Consider the following 25,288-nt stretch of genomic DNA (forward strand, 5'->3'; position numbering starts at 1 on the left):
TGTTGGTTAGAATGTAAGTTGGTGCAGCCACTATAGAGAATAGTATGGAGGTTCCTTAAAAAACTAAAAATACACCTACCATATGATCCTGCAATCACACTCTTGGGTATATATCCAGAAAAAAACTCTAATTTGAAAAGATACTGCACCCCAATGTTCATAGCACTATTTACAATAGCCAAGACATGCAAATTGGAGTTTTTGGAGCGACCTTTGCAAACCTGTCACTCGGGGCTCTGGAGTGACACGTCCAGCCCATTTTCGAGGTAGAACGCCCCACCTACCCCTGGGTCTAGCTCCCTCTCTCTCTGGCCTGGGCTTTTTCTCGCCTTAATCCGACCTCCACGCAACCCCTACGGCTGAGGAGAAAATCAGCCCCATCATTGGTCCCTTCTTGAAGGGGTGGAGCCAGGTTGCGCTCTAACCCGCCGCCGCAGGCCCAGCCGCACCGAGAGCAGAGCGGGGCCGAAGATGGTGGCGCCGAGGCTCTGAGGAGGCTGCGGGGCTCGCCACACCCCGGCGGCCAGGCGGTGGCAAAAATGCCGGCCTCTGTTGCGCGGCCCCGCCCGCGCCCGGGGCCGTCCCCGGCCTCCCCCTTACCCCTGCTGCTGCTGCTGCTGGAGGTGCTAAGCGGCCCGGTGTGTGGCCGCGTCCCCGCTTCGGTGCCCAGGATCTCGCTTCCTATCTCCGGTAAGACGCGTGCGCCCTCGCCCTTATTCCTTCGCGCCGCGCCCAGACCCCGCCTGCAGGTACCCGAACCCATTTGCCCTCCCCACCCGGGAAGCCGCACCCGGGCCCCCACAGCTCAGCCCGCTGCGTCCCGCGCCGCCCAAGCCCCGCCCGGTTGCGGGCGGGACCCCCACTTGGTGCTGCTCCAGCGAGCCGGGCGACTCGGCTCCTACGACCAGCCCAGGAAGCTCCCACGGCCCCTTATTAAGGCAGCCGTCCCTCACCGTGCAGACGCGGACCCCGAGGCCCAGGGCGGGGAATGGGGGTTGCCGGAAACCCTCTATTTCGAAGTTTCCTCTCCCTTATTCCGCTCTTCCCTCACATGCACCTGTGTCCGTCACGCCAGCCTGACGCCCATCCTGCTCTCAAACCCATCGGTCTTTCATCCTACTCCAAACACCCATCCTTCTGATTACCAGCTCAGCATTTCCATCTGCCCACTTCTCAAATTCATTTGGTTATCATCAGTTCTAACCTCCTCCGAGCCTTTTGCCCCGCTCACAACCCTAATTTCCCTAACCCACTTACCAGTCCTGTCATCTCTGACACCAACTCCCATTTTCCGATCCACCATAACCCTCCTAACTTCCTCAACTTTCCCTACTCCCTCTACCCATTCCCTATATTGAGTAGCTGGGAAACGATTCAATGAGTTGATTTAAAATTCTGTTTAAATGATTTTCAAAGTCTTCAGAAGGAAAAAAGGAGGAGGGAGATGTCCTTTCAAAAGACGTGAAAGAAGCCAGGGGCTGCCGCAAGGTTAAAAGTGATCATTGGAGTGATTCACACTTTAAAGGCTCTTTGTTGAGGCGGGCGTGAGTGTAGTTATGAACCTTGTGTTTTTCTCAGTGGGCATTGAGTGTTAGCACCTTGGGCAGACAGAACCAGTGAAGCCGAGAGTACATCCTGTTGGGAAAAACTCACAACTGGGTAATAGTAATTTAGAGTCTTCTAAATTACTTCTGTCATTTCAGACCAGTGACATATAGGGACGCTTTGAATCCAGAAGACAAAGTTGTGGTCAGAGCCTGGGTTTCAGTTTGTGTTGGAGCAGTAGCCACAACATGGAGTTGAGGTTGCCAGTCTGAGTTCATATCCAGGAATCCAGAGAGGTCTATATGACAAGGCGAGGCAGAGGTGGGGATATGAAGGGTGGTTGGGTGATCCGGGGCTTATACTAAGCATGGGATAGTAGTCAGGATACAGCACAGACATGAGTATGGGTGTGGGAGGATTGGGTGGTTGGGGCTCCATACATCCAGTACATCTAAGAATGCATGGCCATTCTACTAGTCTTGAAGGTAGCTGAGCAGATGAAGCAGGTAGAGCAGAGCTGTATTAATTCAGGTCCCCAGAGCCAGAGACTGAGCTAAGAAGGTAAATTCATCCTAACTTATTTGTTACAATCTTTAAATAGATCAGAGTTTTGAATGCTGATATGGGTTAAGATTTGGCCCAAACAGAGCACATGCTTAAAGATGGAAGAAAGGAACCATTTGTGAAATACGTAGTATGTGTCAGATGCTTCCACATATGTTATCTCATTTAATTCTCAACAACCCTGGATGGTGGTGTTTACAGATGAGGAAAGTGATGCTCAGAGAGGGCAAGTAACTAACTCAAGATCATACATCTGGTAAGTGAAAGAGCCACATTTAAACTTGGGCTGATCCATTTCCAAAGCACATACTCTTCTTGCGCCCTCTAATCTCTTACCTCTTTGGGTAGAATTAGGATGAGATCAAGGGTGGTGGGAGAGAGAGGAGATGATCTCCTAATGTGCTGGTGAAAAGAGTGAGCCATTTCCCTTCTAAGTAAAAAGGAGTCACTATTAAGTAGTGATTTTTAAAAAAAGGAAATGTAGAGAGAAAAGTACTTGTACCTTTTACAGGTATTTTCAAATTATGTATCATGTTGCTATGAATAGAAATAAATATTAAATAGACTTAATATTTATGCTATTTTAATGAAGTGTTCTATTTTTATAGAAAAAGCATACTTTATTGTGTGCTAAATACTCTGGCCTCATCAGTTATCTTTCCTTGGGGAAGTTAAATGGTTGGCCTGTCAAGGCTTTGTTTTTGCCCTTAAGGCTGCCAAATAAATGGTACTTGGAAGAAAACAAAAATTGGCCCCTTTGGCTTTGCCCTTGTGGACCCAACCCTTATGAAATGATGGCTGATATCACTCTTCACTTTCACCCTCTCTTCCTGCCAGAGGCTGACTCCTATCTCACCCGGTTCACCATCCCTCAGACATACAATTACTCCGTTCTCCTTGTGGATCCTGCTTCCCATATGCTTTATGTCGGCGCCCGGGACACCATCTTCGCTTTATCCCTGCCCTTTTCAGGGGAGAGACCTCGCAGGGTGAGAGATGAGAGTGGGGAGGACCTCAGATTCTAGAGCATGTGATTAGATCCTTGGTTTTATGGCATATGAGGGGGGGTGTTGTGGTAGGAGGGGGAATGTTGGTGAAAAGGAATAAGGGTAGATTGTCAACCTCATTGTCTCAGCTGAGGGTGATGGGGGTGGGTCATGGTGACTGGGTAGGCTATGAGGGAGGTTCATGATGATGGGGAGGAGGCCACAGTGACCAGGGTTCAGGTGGCAGTGGGCAGAGGAATCATTAAAATCACATTACTCTAGGGCAATAGCTTTCAAACTTTTTTGACCACCCCTTAGTAAGAAATATATGGTACATTTTGACATAGTACGCCAAGTATGTACTGAAAGAAAACTTTCTTGAAACAATATCTACTCTCCTATATGTGATACATTCTGATATATTCTATTTCATTAAAAATAATGTTGGTTGGGGCTTCCCTGGTGGTGCAGTGGTTGAGAGTCCACCTGCCGATGCAGGGGACATGGGTTCGTGCCCTGGTCCGGGAAGATCCCACATGCCGCAGAGCGGCTGGGCCCATGAGCCATGGCCGCTGAGCCTGTGCGTCCGGAGCCTGTGCTCCGCAACGGGAGAGGCCACAACAGTGAGAGGCCCGTGTAAGGCAAAAAAAAAAAAAAAATGTTGGTTGAGATTTCACAACTAATTTCATTACTCATTAATGGGTAGTGACCTCCAGTATGAAAAACAATGCTCTGTTGTCAGGGGGTTGTCTCTGAAGTTTCCAAATTGATGGAGGTTGTAGAACTGTGTCACCTAGCCTGACTTGGGAGGAATTTGGGAGAGAATCTGGGAGAAATGGTCACTTTTCCTTTCTTAGATTGACTGGATGGTGCCTGAGGCCCACAGACAGAACTGTAGGAAGAAAGGCAAGAAGGAGGTAGGTATAAATCCGGGCCCTGGCCTGAATGTCAGTTGAGGCCTTGGCCCAGCCCTGACTCTGTGTCAGTCCCCTGCAATGCTCCCATCCCAGTGGGCCCAGGCAGGGACTCTAACACCATACCCAGAGCTGCATATAACTGTCCTAACACTACTTTTCCTTGTACCTGCTGCTTCTGACTCTCTCTAACCATCTCTGCCCCTTAGGAAGAATGTCACAATTTTGTCCAGATTCTCGCCATTGCCAATGCCTCTCACCTCCTCATTTGTGGCACCTTCGCTTTTGATCCGAAGTGCGGGGTTATTGTGAGTGACGGGTGGAAGGACGGGAGGGGTCTTCTGTGAGCGACTGTGACAGGGGTCATGCTTAAGGCAACCCTTGTGCATGATAAGCATTGGGGGTGAGGGATGTCCTCATAGGGTAGAGGCTTTGTCTACTGAAGGAGGGTATGAAAGGGAGGGGGAGGGAGGTTGTCTGTAGAAGGTAAGGAATACAAAGTGAAAAGAGGGACGTAGTGGGATGGTGAAGGAAGTGAGGATGCTAGCTGAGCTGTGGGGAGGAACTTCAGAGGCTAGTAGCTCATGTTTTCCTTGTCCTGTGTATGCTTTGTCCAGGGAGCCTGGGTCCATTTCTTAATCAGCACTGTCCATACCTGTTTCTTCCTCCCATGGCATGTGATTGTCTTTTACCACCTTCCCCACCCCTGCTGTCAACCTCATTCTGTGTGGGCTGTGACCCTTTGCTCTCACAGCTTCTGAGGTCACTGCGCACTAATGTAGTGCCTGTTGGCCCCATACTCTGGATCTTGCCTTCAAGGTGGGCACTCTGTCAACCATGTTTTCTTCTTGGTCCCATTCATTGCTGCTAAAGCCCTGGACATCTCCAACCTCACACCCAGGCATGCTTGGGACATGGATACTCCTAATCACATCTAGGTTGGTCATGACCTCAAAAGTCCCTGGGATTGGTGACATCTTAGGAAGGGTGTTAATGTTTTGACTCCTCACCTTTTCTCATCAGTTATCCAGTAGTCAATTATTGTTTCTCTGGCTGCACACATTTGTGACCAGGCCCTGGGATGAGTCAAAAGCCTCACATGTCCTTCATATCACTGGACACTTTTTATCCCTTTTTGCTAGGGGTAGGAGGGAGTGCAACATCTCCCTTTCCTGACCCTCATCCTTAACGGTAGATCTTGACTTGATCCTTCTGCAGCCTGTAGTAGTCCTTGCCACATGGATCTAGTCACTGTGTAGCTCCAAACCTCTTTGTTAAACATCATCTTTATATTTCTGACTTAAGAATGCTATAATTGTATATGCTTGATTGCCTTAGTTAGTCCCTCTGGGCTCTCCTTGGAGTTAGTTGCGTTTATGTTGAGTAATTTTCATAATGCTGGTGATAAACTCCCTTTTGAGGTGTGAATAGCTCCCTCATCCTGGGAAGGTTTCCCAGGTTGAAAATCTCTGTATCCCTTCAGGTAATGCTGAGGGCCTAGTTTCCCTACAGTTCTCACAAAGCTCACAGAAGTAGCGGTGGAACTGCCATTGACATATTTGTCCTTTCCTAGTATACATAGGATCAGGGAGCCCATGGGTGTGAATACCAGAGCCATGGTTTACAGATGATGTGATTACTCCAAGTTAGTTCCCCAGGGCCTTCTATTCTTCTTTGGCTCTCTGAGGTGGGACCCTAATGGTTGTTAGATAAGTATCTAGACAGAAAATGTTCTGGACATACCTGTCAGGAATGGTGTGACTTGGACCCCTGTCCATTTTTGAGGAATATCAGCAAACAAGAACGAAGCCAGGGGCCTATGTACTGTCACTCCTGTGACTTTCAGCTCTTTTTCTGAACCCTCCTATCCCACAGGCTCATGAAATGAAGGACCATCCTTTGATTAAGGCTTGTTTGTAGGAGAATATAAGGTACAGCTAACAACTGTGTTAACCCTTTAAGCATCCTGAGACTGCTCTCTAGACTTCCTGAATGTTCTTTTCTGCCTTTGTCTTATCCTGCTACCTGGCAATCCCCATCTGCTTGAGCAAGTCCTTGCCTTATCCTTAGTGCTGAACTTCTTATGTCCCAGACTGATGACTTTGAGACTGTGTGTAACAATCTGAGAACTTTGACTAGCTGATCCAGATATAACAACTTGCTCAGAGTTGATTGCTCAGAGAAATGAAGGTTCTCACAAAAGGAAGTTTAAGCATAGGACCTACCAGTTCCAACAATGTGGAGTGTTGCCCTTCAGTGACAGCTCATCAGACATTGGGGGAAAATATTTTAATTTGTTGTTTTGAGGGAGCTCCAGCAGTTAACAGAAAAAATAACATTATGGTGATAATTCTTATCACCATATCATGATATTTATTTATTATGATAGTGATGACACATCATGATAGTATTTATTTCCAATTTACATGAATGAAACAGAAGTTCTGAAAAGTTAGGTAAAAGCCTGAGATATATAGCTGGCCGAGGCAGAGCCAAGATTCAAACCCAGGTTTGTCTGGCTCTGCTCTGCTCCCTTGTCCCTCTAGTCCAGCCTGCACCCTAGAAGAACACCTTAGCTGGCTTCAATTTCTTGTGACATTTGGTTTGTTTCATGTTAACAAGGACCATCTCCCCCTACCCCTCACCCCCAGCCTCTTAGGAAAGGTCCTTTATATGCCTTGCACTCTTCTTGGCCAAAGTCAAAGGATGGGTTCTAACCCCACAGCTCAGTGAGAGCCTGCCTACATAGCTCTGGCTTTCAACTTGAGGGACTTGCCTTCACTACAACTCATGCTGATAGGATTGTACTGACACAATGATGACATAATGAAGAATCTCAACATTCAGATAATGTGGTGGTGTGGTCTTATCCTTTCAGAACCTAATTAAATGTCACTTTGACGGTACAGTAATCATAACCTATGTAGTTAATCAGCTCCCTTGCTCAAAGGCTATAAACCTAGATAACGTGATGATGCCATTTGGAGAAACTGGAAGAGGACGAGTTTCAACATGTTCAGTTTTAATAGATCATCTCTGTGAGGAAAGGAAGTCCAGCAGTCAAGTGCAAGCATGGACTAGAGTTTGGAAGACATCAGGCTTTAGAGAGTTTGGGGAATGATTTGCATAGAAAGTCTGGGCAGAAATGTGAAAATTAATGAGATCTTTCAAGTATATGTGAAAAAGACTAAGGATACATGGTTAGAGGCTGGAAAGGAGAAGAGAAACAACCAAAGGAGATAGAGAAGCAACAGATAGGAGGAGGGGCTCCAGGAGGGTAGAATTTCAAGAGTCAAGAAGTAGACTATTTCAAGGAGGGGAGTGAATCAAAAGTATCCAATGGCGCGAAAAGATCAAAGAGAATGAGAACTGAGAAAAGGCTCATCCTTTATAAGTCCTTGATGAAATGTAATGGAACAGTTTCAGGCATAATTTGTTTTCTAGGAATAACAGGTGATCCAGGTTTGGTTAGAAGAAGTAGTAGTTTGGGATAAAGAGGCAATGGTGAGCCATTTTTGTCATTCTGTGGCTCAAACATTTATTAAGTCAGTGACTAATAGTCTAGGAATATTAATCTGGGGTGGGTATAGAGAGTAAATTGGGGGCAAGGCGAGGCAGTGTGGAGAAAAGGAGGCGATAAGACAGGCCACAGCAGCAGGTAATAACCCCATGTTCAGAGTGCCCAAACATCTTGGTAATCTCTCACTGAACTGTCATCTTTCTCCTCTGGTTACAATGTGCCCACCACCACACAGGGCAGATGATTGTGTTTCTGTGGGGTCCTCCATTCTGGAAGATTCTTGACCCAGTATTCCCTTTGAAGGGACATCAGATCACATCTCATTTTAACAGGCCTTCTTCAAGGCTCTCTCAGTAAAATAAAACCCTGTTTGCCAACTACAGCAAGTAAGTGAGCAGTCAGAATGGGCCAGTGGTACGTACACTTATGCCCAGGGGACGTAGATCTATGTTGGTTCTCCAATTACCATCACAGCAATAAGGCTCCAGCAACACCATATGTCCATCCTAGTTTGTGAACTACAGATATCATGAATGGTACTTTGTGTCATAACTGATTCCTAACTGGCCATAGTTAACTTCCCTGTCAGTCCAGGTTGAAATCATCCCTGATTTTCATTTTTAGATGTTATTTTGAAGCCTCTCTTAGTGCTGGATGCTCAGCTAAGGTAATGTCTGGCTGGCTCTGTGGAACTCTTACACCTCTTGCCCACCCCCACACCCCAGGTTAGTCCCTCTGGAGTCCCTGGATGAGGAAGATACTTAGCAGATTCTCAGATTCTGACCTCAGCTTCAGGTCTTCACTGACTTTGCAGATTCCCTTCCCTCCTTCTGTGTATCCTTGACTCTGGTTCAGTCTTTTATTTGTGGGGTGGGATTAGGTGAAGGATGGCCCTTCTCTCTAGACCCCTGGGCTTCAGATGGTCCTATATCAGCCTGTACTTTTCTTTACCCTTCCTAAGTGCTCCAGCTCTCAGGAGGCCTGCTTTCTTCCCTGGTCCTCCTTATCCTGTAGCACATTCTCCAGCCAGTTGCAAAGCTGGCAGTTCAGCAGCATTTCAGAGGAAAGATCTGCCTTTCGGCCTCTTGGTGTCTTCTAGTGCCATCCTAGGTGTTCCTTCATCAGAGCATGTGGGTGTTGGGTACTAGGGGAACTGAGGGAAGAGGAATAAACTGATGAAAAGAGGGATGGCAGAGGTAGGAAATGCAGGAATGGGTGGTGGAATCAGGAATAGCAGACTGGGAATATGGGGATGGTAGTGGGGGATGGGAGATGAATGGGAATTGGGTTTTTTCTTCATCTGACCATCTTTGTAATTCTCACCATGAACTTCCCCATGACCTCTAAACCAATTGCCCCCTTCTGGTCTGTAGGATGTGTCCAGTTTCCAGCAGGTTGAAAGACCTGAGAGTGGCCGGGGGAAATGTCCTTTTGAGCCAGCTCAGCGGTCAGCAGCTGTAATGGCTGGTGAGTGGGGAGAGATAAGAACCTGTGACTTCTTGCTGTAATTGCCTCCTTCCCCGCCCTGCTGTTGGAATTTCTGTGTCCTTTCTTTTCTTTCATCAGAATGTCCATTATTCCCACATCTCTTTCTGGCCTTTCCTATTCTTCCCAGAGTGCTTGTGTTCTCCTGCTTTTACCCACAGAGTATCATTTCTCTTGCTTTTCTCTAGAGAATATGTCACTGTTCACAGTAGACTGTGAACGTTTCCTCTGTTAACCTCATCTCTTTTAGTCATTTTTTCCTGTTTGTAAGAGGAATCTACTACAATGCATATTATAATAAATTTGCAGAAAGTATAAAGAAGAACATAAGAAATCTTTTAGAACAGCACAGTCCAAAAGAACTTTGTGTGATGATGGAATTGTTCTGTATCTTCACTGTCTAATGCGGTAGCCACTGGTTACATGTGGCTACTGAGCCCTTGAAATGTGACTAGTGCGACTGAAGGGGAGAATATTAAATTTCATGTAATTTTAATTTAAATATAAATAGCCATTCGTACCTAGTGACTACCATATTAGCACAGTTTTAGAGTATTCCTACTCTGAAAACCACTGCTAATATTTTAGGATATTTCCTTCTAGCCTTTTTAATGTGTGTGTCCACATGCATATATACTCATGCACATATATTTGGCTGACCAGTCCTTTGTTGCTCAGAAAAATCAGTAATGACTATTAAAGAAATTCCTTCTGTTACTTCCTTCAAACAAACTATATATACATATAGAGTTGCTCAAGTGTTCAATGGTTCTATCACAGATTATGCCTAAATCTTTTCTGGAGAATGATTGACTAATTCTTTGGTAGCCACAAAGTGAACTGTTTGTGTGCCACATAGCCTGTATTTTAGGTTAGACTACTCCGCATACACTCTCCAAATTCACTGAGAACCCAGTGATTTTTCACATGAGAGTGTAAAACAAGCAGGTGAACAGAAATTTTATGAGTGTGTGTTTGATGAAACTTCTAAATGTCATGCTACATGGATATAATTTTGAATATTGTCATGTGACTTTATATCATAGGCATTTCTATATAATTTAAAAATTCTTTGTGAAGAAAAATTTTAATGACATTATGCAGCTCAACCTGTGAGCATACCATAATTTAATTAAAGAATTCCAGGGCTTCCCTAGTGGCACAGTGGTTGAGAGTCCGCCTGCCGATGCAGGGGACACGGGTTCGTGCCCCTGTCCGGGAGAATCCCACATGCCGCGGAGCGGCTGGGCCCGTGAGCCATGGCCGCTGAGCCTGCGTGTCCGGACCTGCCGAGGCAGGGGACACGGGTTCGTGCCCCGGTCCAGGAAGATCCCACATGCCGCGGAGCGGCTGGGCCCGTGAGCCATGGCCGCTGAGCCTGCGTGTCCGGAGCCTGTGCTCCGCAACGGGAGAGGCCACAGCAGTGAGAGGCCCGCGTACCGCAAAAAAAAAAAAAATTCCAGATTATTTATGTAAATTTATTTTCAAGTTTATTTAGTTCACTTCAAAGTTTTTGCTATTGTCTCTAATATTGTAATGAACATTTTTGCACATAAATTTTTATCCTCATTTTAGATTGTTTCCTTAAGAGTCCTGGAAATGGATTACTATATTAAAGGATGTGAATATTTTACAGCTCACTGTCTGTTGCTAATTGAGTTTTTAGAAAGGGTATACCAATTTACACCCTAAATCAGCAGTGAGTGAGAGTTTTTTCACATAAATTTCACCACACTGTTTTGTTGCCATTAAACATTTTTTTTTGTGTGTGTGCTAATTCAAGGCTAAGAATAGCACCTTTAAAAAATATTTATTTATTTGGCTGTGTCAGGTCTTAGTTGTGACATGCAGGCTCTTCGTTGTGGCTGCAGGCTTGTCTCTACTTGTGATGCGCAGGCTCTAGAGCGCATGGACTCAGTAGTTGCAGTGCGTGGGCTTAGTTGCCCTGTGGCACGTGGGATCTTAGTTCCCCGACGAGGGATCGAACCCACTTCCCCTGCATTGGAAGGCGGATTCTTAACCACTGGATCACCAGGGAAGTCCCAGCACCTTGTTTCAATTTGTATTTTTTTGAATATTAGTGAAGTTGAACATTTTTCATGTTTTAGTACTTATTTTTATTTCTGCTTTGCTCAATTCTCTGCTTATGTTCTTGGGCCAATTATCAGGTAGGATATTAGTATTCCAATCTACACCTTTTCCTTTGTGATTATATTTTTTAAGCTATATCCTTCTTCAGTTAGAGAGCAGATACAATTTTCCTTCTTAAATTTTAAGAAGGAAAACATTTTAACTCTGATTTATTTGAAACTGATTTTGACAAATGGCATGAGAAGGGAATCAAAATTGATTTTTCCCAACTAACTAATCAGTTGACTTAGCATCATTTATCACACTGTTTTTTTCTTCCTTCACTAAAGTTGCTGCAAACCGTATTATAAAATATTAGACAATATAAGTTTTAATTTAAATATTGCACAATATTTTATGAAAAACAAAATTTGGGATATAAGATCTAACCTTAAACTTTGTTGTTGTTGTTGTTGTTATGGACCATTTTTAAAGTCTTTATTGAATTTGTTACAGTATTGCTTTCAGTTTTATGCTTTGGCCTTTTGGCCACGAGGCATGTGGGATCCTAGCTCCCCGACAAGGGATTGAACCGCACCCCCTGCATTGGAAGACAAAGCCTCAACCACTGGACGCTAAACTCTTTTCTTATGCATGACTTTATTTGTAGGAAGAGTCTTAAAAGCTGCACAAATTAAATCACTCTTGGGCTTCCCTGGTGGCGCAGTGGTCAAGAATCTGCCTGCCAATGCAGGGGATGTGGGTTCGAGCCCTGATCCGGGAAGATCCCACATGCTGCGGAGCAACTAAGCCTGTGCGCCACAACTGCTGAGCCCTAGAGCCCACGAGCCACAACTGAAGCCCGTGCACTTAGAGCCTATGCTCCTCAACAAGAGGAGCCACCACAATGAGAAGCCCGCACACCACAACGAAGAGTAGCCCCCGCTCGCTGCAACTAGAGAAAGCCCGCACGCAGCAACGAAGACCCAATGCAGCCAAAAATAAATATAAATAAAATAAATAAATTTATATATAAAAAAGTCACTCTTAGTCATCCAGTTAATGATTTACCTTTTCTGAAACGTAATGAAGTAACAAAAGTTTTTGAAAATGAACATAAAGTATATAGCTAGTAAATACGATATTTGAGTTGTCATTTTTATCATTCATCTACAGTTGAAGTCAGTGAGACCTTGTTTATATGCATACATATTTGAATAAAAGTTTAGTCAATAGTTTATTTTTCTTAGCTTTATATCAAGCATCTTTGGCAAAACGCTGAGCCAGTCATTAAGATCATTAAGAAAGATTTCACAGGTTTAGCAGTTATGAATGTCTCTTGATTCTACATAATTGTTTATCAAGAAAATGACTTCTCAATTGCAACGATCTGAAATAATTAAAATACTTTGTTTCAAGCAGATTCTTTAAGTACATTTAACCATCTGTGTGTAATTTCTCTGTGTTCTACTCAGCAAGTGGAACACAGCATGTAGTTTAAGAATACAAATTTCATAGATAAGATAATTGTATAACAAAGAACATTTTCAAACAGGTTAAGCCTTTTTTTCCCTCAGGTAATGAAATTTAGTGTTGCCTTTCAGCTGATAATTGATGGAGGTGTCAGAAATCACTTTCTAACAGTTTAGAATGGCTAGCTCAAGACATAGAACCTCCATGGCTTTTTCTGTCTCGGATCCAAGTCATAGTCAATATCAATATTATAAGTTTTCCTCTGAAGTTCTTTATAGGGCTATAATTTAAACTTTTTCTTGGTCTGACATAATGCCAATATTTAGTTGGGACTTTTAATGTTGATCCATTGTGTCCTACTGCCTCTTTGTTTTGAAAATAGCAATATAGAAGATAGTGGCAATATTATTTAAGAATTAGAACCAAAATTCCCAGTTAGGAGCTATACAAATGTCCTTAAGGATAATAGACATATTTTGAAAGAAAAGAGCTTTTAGTAATGAAAATATTAGAATATAATGGCAGGAGTATTTCTTATTTTAAATTATAAAAATTGCAATGTGCATTGTGGAAAATTGAGAAAATATAGAAATGTATAAAGAAGAAAGTGAAAAGTTTATTGTAATTCAGTCATCACCAGGTAACCACTATTATTATTTTGGAGTATTTTCTCATACTGTGTGTGTGTGTGTGTGTGTGTGTGTGCGCGTGTGCGTGCACGTGTGCGTATTTATAATAAATTGGAATTGTCATGCATATTTCACTTATTGTATACTGAACATTTTCTCATCATATAATTTGTTTAATTATTCAAAACTTGATTTTTAGTGATTGTATACTTTTTCATCATATGAGTGTAGCACACTTATTTAATTATTCCCATATAATTATACATTCAGATTTTAAAATAAATTATTGCTTTTATAAATAATGTTGCATAAGGAATCCTTTTACATAAATTTTTATGTAAATCCTTTACATGAATCTAATTAATCGCATGAGTCAATCCAAAAAGTAGGATTGCTGGGCCGAAGGATATAAAAGATTTTTATAGTACTTGATGGATTTGGCCAAATTTCTCTCCAGTGAGTCCTACCAGCAGTGATGAGAGGGCCTGTTTCATTACAGCCAGTTAGCCCCAAAAATATAGTTAATAAACATAAAACAGTGACTTTCTCCATAGTCCAATTTGATGTTTTTGATTTGCATTTCTATTAGTGAGGTCGAACAGCTTTTCATGTGTTTATTGGCACTTGTATTTCTTTAGGAAAAGGTCTCATATCTTGTCTTCAAATTTGACATTTATCTGTACTCCACTGAGATAAAATTAACAAAAATGATCTCAGTGTCTCTATTTGCACTATTCCAATTCGGAAAAATGCAAATATTTTGACAGTAATGTTCACATTAGCCTAAGAACATCCACAATTCCTTCTCAGTCTTCTTTGCAGCATCGTTGTCTTCTGCTCATCCTTTAAATGTTCCTTAGACTTAGACTTCCACCTAAGATCCTCTTCTCTTGCATTTTTTGTAATTGTGATCTCAGCCAGCCCCATGGATTATGTTTCCACTGCATTCTGATGTCTCCCAAATCTGACGCCTTCCAGATCTCCCAAAACTAGCCCCATGGATTCTGTTTCTACTAGATTCTGATGCCTCCCATACATTATCTGGAGCTACAGACCACATATCCAGCTGCCTTCCAGACATCTCCACTTAGATGTCCCACAGGAATCTCAAAGTCAGCATGTCCCAAACTGAGCTCATCATCTTCACTCACCTCCCCCAAACCTTCTTCTCGACCAGTGTCCCCTTCTCTGAGTGCATAGTGCCGTTACCCTCCAAGGTACCCAAGCTAGAGGCAGTGATTTGTCATCTTTGGTCCTCCCTATCACATTCAATAATAAATAGGGCTCTTATAAAGAAGAGCAGAAGAAGGGAGCTTTTGCTTTCTCTTTGGGAACCCATCTTGTGTTTTTCTTGTCTCCTTTTGGTCTCATTGTATCTTGTGATTACTGCATCTGCCAAGGAGCCCTGTATGTGTTCCAGGTGCACTGGGTGCTGCCAGCATTTTGGGGTCAAGCTTATCTCTTAAATCCGTGAGTGTGTACCCCAAGACAGCATTCACACATCGTAATAAGACAGTTATAGAAATCCTATATGCCAGGAGAGGAAAAGGTAGAGTAAACACTGCCTCTCCAACGATCTGTAATTATGTCCTAATAATAGGCTGTTTAAAAAAAAAAAGAAAAAAAAAAGGTATCCAGCTGGCATAAACCTTAGATAAGGAAATAGAGAATATTAGATCAGGAGCTGTCTACCCTGCAAAGCTCTGACCATGAGAAGAAAAGAGAGTGGAAGTAGGCAGGCCAGGGCATGTTTAAAACCCTCTTTTTAAAGATAATGTGTGATAATTCCTATTATAAACCTTCTTTAAAAGTGAGCATTTTGATACCAGAGTGAAAATTTGAACCCCTCCAGTGTGTAGTGAAATATTCACTGCCATGGCTTATATCCTAGTCTGTCAGTGGTGGGTTGCTAACATATCTGGGAGCTCTGTGTTCACAGGCTTTACATCTGAGCAACTAGAGATCTATTTCTGCACATAATTGTCATTTTTCTTTGGCTGTGATTCTTCATCTTTGTGGCTTTCAATCTTGTTTTCCAAAATGACAGTATCTTAATTTGGGGGGTTATAAAAGTAAAAGGTGCTAACTACAAAAAACGTTCAGTGAATACAGAAGAGTAGAGAGGAGAAAATAAAAATTACTTGTAATTTCATTAGTCAGAAGCAAACATCAGTAACACTGTCCAGTTGTAGCTCCTTCAATCTTTCCTGTGCCTACAGACATATATACATATTTTTTAAAAATAGGGTTGAATTATACCATGTGTTTTTTTCTAACCACCTTGTTCACTAAACTCAACACCGTGGGCATCGCTCTCTTTGGCATATCATCCTTTGCCAATAGCAGATGTATGTTTTCATGTTTGCTAGCTTGATCTAGTCAGTAATAACTTGCCAAACAACTGCACATACAGGGATATTATTGTATGAACAGTGCAACAGAATATTTGAAATTGACTGTTCTGGAAAATTCAGGGCATGTGGTGATCTTGTGTCCTCCTGTGGACTTCTGCCCTCGTGACTGTGATGGCTGTTGTTCCTTTTCCTCTGTGTGTGTGTGAAGATTGTGTTGTAAGCCCCTTAGTACTCGTGGAACACCTGAAGCCCTGCTACTCCCTCCCAAAGTGTCTGATCCCTCCTGCTATCCCTTTGTGACCCTCTGCTCTCTCTGCTGAGTGAGTGTGCTCTTCAGCAATCCTAGGCTCCAGAGTTGCTGACTGCCCCCATTTAACCCCTTAGAAAGTTTTGGGACTTTACCTCCGTCCACCACTGGGTCCTCGCATTGTTGTCTGTGGTCCTTTACTGTTTCCAGAATATTTATGAGTGTTCTCTCTCAAACACATCAAGTCATGCTTCCAAAATATTCATAACTGTCTGTTCCACCACATCTCCCCCATTCTCAGGGTATCCATGACACAGCTTCTGTCAAGAGTTTTGTTTTTTGAGTGTTTTGTGTATAATGCTTTTAGGAAAATTTTCATTCCAATTCTGGCTTCTGTGTCATGTTTTTCCCCCTGGAACTACTGAGGATTGGCTTAGTTGCTGCTCCATTAGCTGCCAGAACCTTTGCCCCAAATCTGATTTTCTCCCTCATGAAATACTCTGGAAAGGAGTGGGATGCCATTTTATAGTTGTGGCCCCCCTACCTTATGGCAACAAATCAAGCATATGGCCCCCTGAGGTTCCTAAGGAGCTGCACCTAACACATATTGAATGCCAGCCTTGTGCCAGGCCCTACCTGGGGCTCTCTTTTTATCTCATTTAACCCTCAGCACTGCTCTGGGTGGAAGGTGGTATTATCCCCATTCTACATTTGAGGAACCTGAGGCTTAGGAAGGGTAATTGCCTAATATCATACTACTAATAAGTATTCAGAGTTCAAACGCAAGCCTTCCTGGCTCCAAAGTGCTTGGATTCTTTTCACAAACTCGAGTGATAGTATAGTCTTCCCTCCCACCTGGTAAGGAAGGGGGTTTCTAATTCTTTACTGTTGCCCTCAGAGGGCTCCTGACCCTTTTCTTGCTCTGCATTAAGTGTTTTTAAGTGTTCGTGGTTATCATTTCAATGCCTGAGACATGCAGCTTCACAGGAGCATCTGTGAGCCCAGGACGTAGTGCTTCCCTCAAGGTGGCCCTGCCCTCTGCTGCCTCCCTCAGTGCACATGACCCCGCGGCTCTTGCTGGGGTTTCTGGGCACCAGCCTCCAGCACTCCAGCCTTGCTTGCTTCTCCACCCTCTCTGACTCTTCTGAGTCAGCGCTCTTCTGAGTTGCCTTCAAATGATGGTGCCCCAGGGCTCTCTCTCTCTCGCTTTTCTTTTCTCCCTGGCTTTCACGTTCCTGTGGTAACTTAAGCGTGACTCCCAGGTTGCCTGACTCTGGCCCCACCCTTCTGTTCGATTGCCTTCCAGCGACTCCAACCAGATGTCCTGAAGGCGCGTCAACCTTAGTGGGTCCAACAACTGAACTCACCTCCTCTCCAGCCACCTCCTTTATGAGCCTTATGTCATTTCTTTGCTTGGTTCATAATATCGTAATCTACTATTATCCATCTTATAAGCGGAAACCTTAGATACATTATTTTACTCCATTCTTTCACATCTCATACTCAACTGATGTTCAAATCTTGTTAATGGGCTCTACCTCAGAAATATTTCCCAAATCCAGCCCCTTTCTTTCCTCTGCCAGTGCCTTAGTCCTTCTTTGTTCTTGCCAGGACTGTGTGAAGGCCCTTTTAACTAGCATTTTCTTCCTAAAAAACAAAACTAATTATGTCATGCCTCCTCAAGAAAATCTCTGCAGTTTTGCCCTCACCTTTAGGGTAAAGTCCACATTTTCCTGGCATGGAAGAGCAGATTCATCACAATTGGGTGCCTATCTCTGCACCTCTAGCTCATCTCTGCTCACTTGCCCAGCAGTCCCTGTGCCTCGCTGGAGCTCCAGCCATGGGGAGTGCCCCACATCCCTGAACATGGCTCCCCTCTTCCCCACTTGCCTGTCTTCCCCCTGAAGGCCTTCTACCTGGCAAATTGCTCATTCTTCAGAGCCAGCTCAGATGTGACCTCTGAGTTGCTGTTCCCCCAGTTAGATGGGGCTGGGTTCTCCTCTGTGCTCCTACACACATCTGTGAGTCCACGCCTCTTGGTATCTGATTACGTTTGTCTTCTGGACTCAAATGGGAATTCTTGGGGGGGACAGTGATGTGCTTAGCACCCGGCGCAGTGCCTCTTACGTAGTAGGTGGTGAAGGAATGCTTCTCTGTTCTTCTCTGTTCTCTCCAGAGTCCCTGTGATACTCAAAACTCCACTGGGGGTTTGTGACCTTCTTGTTCCCTGAGTCATTGTCTCCACTCATGTCCGAGCCCTTGGCAGTGTTGCTCAGAGTGGCTATAGTTCTTTCACATTCAGGCCACAGAACTGCACCTCCCCTTCCTTCCCAGAATGCCTCTGATTTCTCTCTTTTCCAATCCCCACCATCCCTAGAGCACCTCTGCACCTCCACTGAACCAGGAGGGAGGATCTGATTCCTCGTTGTTTCCTCTGGCTGGCTGTGAAATATCCAGAAATCCCTAGGTTGGTGTTTCTCAAAGTGAGGTCTTGAATCACTCACATCAGAGTAACTCTGACTTCTTGTTTGAAACGTAGTTCTTGGGCCAACCCCTAACCCTACTGAGTGAGAATTGCTGGGCCTAAGGCCCAGGAATCTGCATTTTGATCAATTCCCTAAATGATGCTAGTATACCCTAAAGTTGTGACTTGTTCCAGGGCAGTATACACCCCCTAATACTCAGAAAGAACAGTAGTTCCCTCAGACATTTACTGTAGTGGGAGAACTTAAGTAAGGTGGGAACATGCTGCAAAGCAAACCTCTTCCTGGAAAGTTACCATGTAATTATAGGGTAGAAAAGTCCTTAAAAACGACAACAGCAAGAAACAGACCAACAAAAAAAATCTTGCTTTCCACAGGGATAGCTTCTATTCTTCCTTCATATACATGAACATTCCAGCAGTTTTTCCTTAACACTGGTTCTCGTTACTGCCCCGGAGCACTTTATTTCTGTTTATTTTAAGTGAGGTAACGCCTGTCGTGCTTAGCATTGCCTGGCACTTAATGGGTGCTCAGCCCCTGAGGGTTCTTGCCCCTGCTTTGCTCCCTGCTCTGCCTGTGACCCTTTCTGAAAGCTTCCTCGGTGAGTCTGACAGTCCACCTCCTCCCTGTCGCCCTGCAGGGGGCATCCTCTACGTTGCCACTGTGAAAAACTACCGGGGGACGGAGCCGATTATCTCCCGGGCTGTGGGTCGTGCTGAGGACTGGATTCGGACAGAGACCTCGCCATCCTGGCTTAACGGTGGGGAGAGGGCAGAGGGGGGTGGTGCTGCTCTGGGGACAGAGTGGGTGGAGGCTGGGTGGCCCCAGGCTATGTCTGTGGGATCTGAGGCCACGGGTCTCCCCAGCCCCAGCCTTTGTTGCAGCAGTGGCCTTGAGCCCAGCCGAGTGGGGGGATGAAGACGGAGACGATGAAATCTACTTCTTCTTTACGGAGATGTCCCGAGCTTTTGATTCATACGAACGCGTTAAGGTCCCAAGAGTGGCCCGTGTGTGTGCGGTAAGACCCTGATCCCAGCTGTCTGTCTTGTTTTCTGCTCTGCCTGTCCTCCTGTCTTTTCCTCTGGTCTCTGTCTTTGTATTTCTCCTCTGTCTCCTTTTTTGATGGGCAGTGACTACTTTTCTGGGAGTTGAGGAATGTGGCGAAAGGGCTCTGGCCTCTTTTACCCACTTATTATCCTGTGTGACACTGTAGTGTAGAGGTTAAAGGCAGGAACTGTTGACAGACCTGGGTTCAAGTCCCTGCTACACTGCTTACTGCCTGTATGACTCTGGCAGTGTCGATTTGAGGACTAAATGAGGTAACTTACGTAAAGCATGTAGTGCGGACCTTTATAAATGCACAATAAACATCATTGTTGTGATCCTGCCCACCCCATACCTCATTGTCCTTCTCAGTTAATCTGTATCCCTGTCCTTGCATTTCTATGCATCTGTCTCCCTATCTGTCTGTGTCTGGGGGAAACTTGTATTGGTCTCCACAGTCCTCCCCTAATGTTGGTCTTCTAAAGAGAACTTCCTATGTGCTTGTCACCCCAGGGGGACCTTGGGGGCCGGAAGACCCTCCAGCAGAGGTGGACGACCTTTCTGAAGGCTGACCTGCTGTGTCCAGGGCCTGAGCATGGCCGGGCCTCCAGCGTCCTGCAGGACATGGTCATTCTTCGACCTGAGCATGGAGCGGGGACGCCCATCTTTTATGGCATCTTTTCCTCCCAGTGGTGAGGGGTTCCTGATGCGGAGAGTTACAGGGTGGGAGATACCTGGGGTTGGTGCAGGTCAGTGTGGTCTCCCCCAGAGGGGGTGGACTCTCCGTGGAGCCCTGCTCCTGCCGTGAAGCAGGCTGCAAAGCTTCCTGTGCGTTTCTCATGGGTCATCTCATTTGACAGGGGATGAGTTGCCTCTCCTAATTCCCTCTAAATATCCAGCTCCAACCTGTGACTCTTCCAGGGAAGGGGCGGCCATCTCTGCTGTCTGTTCCTTCCGACCACAAGACATTCGGACAGTGCTGAATGGTCCCTTCAGAGAGCTTAAACATGACTGCAACAGGGGACTGCCTGTCATGGACAATGATGTACCCCAGCCCAGACCTGGAGAGGTGAGGGGGCTGGGGCAGTTCTTCACCTCACGCCTGAATTGCCCCATTAGGACAAGAGCCCAACTAAGCATCACGGACACTTCCTGGCCCCTGGGAAGCTTTGTCACTCATCCTGTGTTTCCTTTAGTGCATCACCAACAACATGAAGCTCCAACAGTTTGGCTCATCGCTCTTCCTGCCTGACCGTGTGCTCACCTTCATCCGGGACCACCCACTCATGGACAGGCCAGTGTTTCCAGCTGATGGCCACTCCCTGCTGGTCACTACAGATACAACCTACCTCAGAGTCATGGCCCACAGGGTGCCCAGTCTCTCAGGGAAAGAGTATGATGTGCTCTATCTGGGGACAGGTATGTTTAATAGCCAAGCAAGTTGCCCATCCAGTGCACACAGGTTGTCGCCATAGAGGGTCCCATGCATACAGGTATCAGAGTCCCAGGCACAGGTACAGTTATGTTATCATGTCTTGCCCCTTGCTTGCTTCCTAGAGGATGGACACCTCCACCGAGCAGTGCAGATTGGAGCCCAGCTCAGTGTTCTTGAGGATCTGGCCTTATTCCCAGAGCCACAGCCAGTTGAGAATATGAAATTATATCAAGTGAGTTGTAGATTTTGGCGAGTCTGGTGGGGAGATATCTGAGTCCAGAGCCAATCTGTGACATTGAAGTCTGGGAGATCCAGCATGTTTCTCTTCCTCACTCCCTTTCTGTAGAGCTGGCTCCTGGTTGGCTCCCGTACTGAGGTGACACAAGTGAACACAACCAACTGTGGCCGTCTACAGAGCTGCTCAGAGTGCATTCTGGCCCGAGACCCTGTCTGTGCCTGGAGCGTTCGGCTAGCTGCGTGTGTGGCCCACACTGGAGAGCATGAAGGGTGAGGGTGGCGGCACTGGTTCCTTGCCTGATGTCCCTAGGCTCTGGCCTAGCCATATATCTGTGTCTGTTTCTCATGGGTTAATGCTGCCCTCTCTCTCTCTCTCTCTCTCTCTCTCTCTCTGTGTGTGTGTGTGTGTGTGTGTGTGTTTCTTAGTGTCACTCGTGTGTCCATCTGTCAGTCCATACTAACCATTTCTCTGTCCTCATCAATGTCCCTGCCTCCCTGCTGGACCTGCCCTGACTGTGTGGTTGATTTCCACGTGTCATACGCTTCTCAGTTTTCATTTTCTTTTTTTTTTTTGGCCGCACCATGCGGCATGTGGGATCTTAGTTCCCTGACCAGGGATCGAACCCGCACCCCCTGCCTTGGAAGCGTGGAGTCTTAACCACTGGACTGCCAGGGAAGTCCCTCAGTTTTCATTTTACAAGTGCTCTTAGAAGTGTTTTCACAGTTGACAACTCCCCTCCTTCCTTCCTTGAAAAACTCTATCCTGTTGCCTTCTATGACTCTGCATTCCCCTGGTTTTTCTCCCTACCTCACTCTCCAGTCTGTCTCCCTTACTGGTTCCTTTTCCATCCAGCTTCTGAATGTTGATATTCCTCAGGGTTCAATCCTTCTCTTTACACTTTCATGCACTCTCTAGGTGATTTCATTCTCATTGTATTCAGTACCAACTGAGTGCTGGTGACAACCACAGATGTTTCTTTAGCTGAGGTATTTTGTGAAACAGAAAGTCATCTCACTGACCCTCACAGAATTTTGATTAGCTTTGATAGAAAAGTTTTCTCTTTCTCTTAACAGAGAAATCTTTTAACAGATTTCCAGAGAAATCTTGTGGTTGTGGACCACCAGCTATACTTCTTGGAAGGTTCCTGTGTTTCTTTCTTTTTTTTTTTTTTTTTTTTCCTGTGTTTCTTTCAAAGTACCCCACCAAACATCTTTCTGACAGACCTAGTGCAAATTTAATTCTCTGTAGTCTGCTAGAAATATTTGTAGAATTTGACATGGCAATTGTCATGAGTATAAGAGGTATTGGGGAAAAAATTAGTGATGAAGAGAATGTTGACTGATAATTCTCAAGGTGATTTATGAGATGATGGGAGGTGCAATTGGCGAGTGAATGTTCAGTACTGAGGAGGGTAGAGGGGGTGTTGACACTGGATTTATCAAGTATTCTTTTCTTTATAGGCTGGTTCAAGACATAGAGTCAGCGGATGTCTCTTCTTTGTGTCCTAAAGAGCCTGGAGGTCTGTATGGTTTAGGGAATGTGGGTAGAGTGGAGGTAAAGGGCCTAGAAAGTTATGTTTTTGGACCTAGTTTAAAACTTGTATCCTGGAAGTTATGGCACCCTTACTCTCTTTGGGAATCCCCTTTTTAGCTTGGTGTACCATGGCCCCTTCTCATATCTCGTATCACCCCACATTTCTCTCTAACACCTCCAACTTACAGCCTCACTACCTTTTGTGCTTTTGCTGTCTCTGCAGAACACCCAGTGGTGTTTGAAGTTCCTGTGGCTACAACTGCACATGTGGTCTTACCATGTTCCCCGAGCTCAGCCTGGGCATCCTGTGTGTGGCACCAGCCCAGTGGAGTGACTGCACTCACCCCCCGGCGGGATGGGCTAGAAGTGGTGATATCCCCAGGGGCCATGGGTGCTTATGCCTGTGAATGTCAGGAAGGTGGGGCAGCTCGTGTGGTAGCTGCTTACAGCTTGGTATGGGGCAGCCAGCGGGGTGCTCCAAGCCGGGCTCACATAGTGGGGGCTGGACTGGCAGGCTTCTTCCTGGGAGTTTTTGCAGCATCCCTGACTCTCCTCCTGATTGGTCGGCGTCAGCAGCGACAACGACAGAGGGAACTTCTGGCTAGAGACAAGGTGGGCTTGGACCTGGGGGTCCTACCATCTGGGACCACAAGCTACAGCCAGGACCCTCCCTCTCCCTCTCCTGAAGATGAGCGGCTGCCCCTGGCCCTGGCCAAGAGGGGCAGTGGCTTTGGTGGCTTCCCTCCACCCTTTCTGCTTGATCCTTGCCCGCGCCCACCCCACATTCGGTTAACTGGGGCTCCTCTAGCCACGTGTGATGAAACATCCATCTAGGGCTGGGCAAATAACCACTAGTGCATGAGTGACCACTGGATGGAATGACCATTGGGACGCTGGGGGTCAATGGTCATGGAAGATCGTCATGGCCTCTGAATTTTCTTTGGCTTTTGAATGATCACTTCGAATTCCCTGTCTGCCTTTTCTGGGCCTGGATGGGCTCAGGGCCAGGGCTTTGCCTGATTCCCATAAGAGATCAGAATTGCTCTTGCAGTGAATCAGGACTTTTCCTGCCCCTGCCCTCTCAACCCCTATGACCCCTTCAGCCCACTGTCTTGGGCCCATTAGTTTGGGGCTAGGCCCCAGGACATCGCTGTGACTTTGCTTTCCGGTTGGGCCCTGGCCAGAAGGAGGAGCCGTGGAAGTGCTAGGGGGCTAATGTGCACTGACTCCTTTTGCTGGTTCTCCCAGTTTATCTGATTCTCTGTGGAGAGTGCATGATTCCCAAACTGCAACATGCAATCTCTGCCCTGAGATCTACCCCATCCCAGTTTTCCTTCTTCCATGAAAGAGCATGTGTAAATACACGGATGTTCATAGGTGACCTGGACACATGTGCATGGATGACTAGGCCGATGCTCTGGTGTATTCATGGGAGGTTGAGATGGTCAGGTTGGAATGAGGGCAATACCTACAGTACTTTAGACCCTGTAGCCAGTGAGGGAATGGCTCTCCTTTCTAAAAGGAGAAAACCACTTCCCTGCCTCCATCACCTCTCACAGCCCTTCTGTTGAGTAGAGAAAAACTCCCAAAGTGACCTTCTGTGTGGGAAAGGCAATGGTACATCTGACCCCATCTTTCTCTTTGTTTTTGCCTCCTGGCTGCCACCACTGCCATGCACAGCTGCTCTTTCTCTGGCTAGAACCCTTTCCTTGGCTTCTATTAAAACTTCACAACATTCTAAATATCAGGGGATGAAAAAAGTGGAACAATCATGGGAAATACAAGCCGCACAAAGATAGGTTTGTATCAGTGACTTTATGACTTTACTCAGGTTGATACCCTTGCTCTAAAGCAGGAGCTCACCTGGGGGCCATGGCCTCCCTGAAATCGCATGCAAGATGCTATCTGTATATGTGTGTCTGTATTTTTCTGGTGGTGGTGGGGCTTGGTTTGTGACTCTCATTAGATTCTCAAGCCTTAACAAAGTTAAAGGACCACTGCCCCAAGGTCACCACATGTTGGCCAAGCTGAGGTGGTGCCAGGCAGGGGCAGCTCTTCCTGCCCTTTGGCCAGCCCCTGGACTGGCAGCCGCTGGATACCTTCTTGTTGCTCCATTTCCTGGAAGGTGGGCTCTGTGCATATTTGAAGACACTGTCAGCTCTCACCAAATTTAAAGACCTCTTCCTGCTTCACAACTCTCAGATGCTCTAGGCTTCTCCTGCTCAGTTCCTGTCTTGGCCTGTGAATGTGCCTCATTCATCCCTGCTGAGGGACTCCCTTGAGCTCCAGTGAATGGTCCAGCCTTTCCCAGCTGAAGTTTTCAGCTCTACTTTCCTTGGCAGCAGCCTGTGAACTACTCAAGAGTCCCCTTGGGTTTTGAATTATCAGTGGTTTTGCCATTAATAAGTGTATGTTCCTCAGCAAGTAATCTAACCTTGGAACTATGGCTTACTCATCTGTAAAGTGGGGATAATAATACCTACCTCAGAGTTGCTGCAAGGATTAAATGAGAGAACATGTAAACAATAAAGCACTCTCTATACCAGTAGAGGTTGTTATTGTAAAAATTGGCCTATTCTGCCATAATCATATAGCTTAACCATCTGATAAGCATGACACATGCAGTCACTTTAAGCCTCATTTGGTGGGAGGAGAGTCATTGCCCCACACAGACATCCTGTCCTGGGGCATCTCTGGTGAGATCTTAGCTGCCAGTGTCTAGGTTTTGGGAGGCAGGGGCTGTCATTTTCATAATCTTGGCGACCTTA

General features: G+C 45.6%; 1 protein-coding gene across 3 annotated transcripts; it reads left to right on the plus strand.

Moving 5' to 3' along the window:
- Positions 1 to 500: 500 nt before the first annotated feature.
- On the plus strand, positions 501 to 23,354 carry SEMA4F (ssemaphorin 4F). 3 transcript variants are annotated; one of them, XM_024133585.1, is made up of 14 exons: positions 501 to 690; positions 2,947 to 3,098; positions 3,953 to 4,012; positions 4,219 to 4,317; positions 8,903 to 8,996; positions 18,911 to 19,030; positions 19,137 to 19,288; positions 19,828 to 20,006; positions 20,236 to 20,383; positions 20,511 to 20,733; positions 20,872 to 20,981; positions 21,096 to 21,256; positions 22,448 to 22,506; positions 22,744 to 23,354. In XM_024133585.1, exons 1-14 carry the CDS (start codon positions 540 to 542, stop codon positions 23,352 to 23,354), a joined length of 2,319 nt encoding a protein of 772 aa, XP_023989353.1. In that variant the 5' UTR covers positions 501 to 539. The 3 variants fall into 3 exon arrangements, with proteins under 3 accessions (XP_023989353.1, XP_023989351.1, XP_023989352.1); XM_024133583.1 differs by lacking the exon at positions 4,219 to 4,317 and having other exon boundaries at positions 540 to 690; XM_024133584.1 differs by lacking the exons at positions 4,219 to 4,317; positions 8,903 to 8,996; positions 18,911 to 19,030; positions 19,137 to 19,288 and having other exon boundaries at positions 540 to 690.
- Positions 23,355 to 25,288: the final 1,934 nt, after the last annotated feature.

Source organism: Physeter macrocephalus, chromosome 12, assembly GCF_002837175.3.
Source record: "Physeter macrocephalus isolate SW-GA chromosome 12, ASM283717v5, whole genome shotgun sequence".
In the NCBI taxonomy this organism is placed as follows: domain Eukaryota; kingdom Metazoa; phylum Chordata; class Mammalia; order Artiodactyla; family Physeteridae; genus Physeter; species Physeter macrocephalus.

Excerpts from the sequence above, each read along its gene's own strand:
- SEMA4F (XM_024133585.1), top strand. The coding sequence starts at position 540 with ATGCCGGCCTCTGTTGCGCGGCCCCGCCCGCGCCCGGGGCCGTCCCCG. Across the intron at positions 4,318-8,902 it reads ATCCGAAGTGCGGGGTTATT|GATGTGTCCAGTTTCCAGCA; the intron begins GTGAGTGACGGG and ends TCTGGTCTGTAG. Across the intron at positions 21,257-22,447 it reads CACACTGGAGAGCATGAAGG|GCTGGTTCAAGACATAGAGT; the intron begins GTGAGGGTGGCG and ends TTTTCTTTATAG.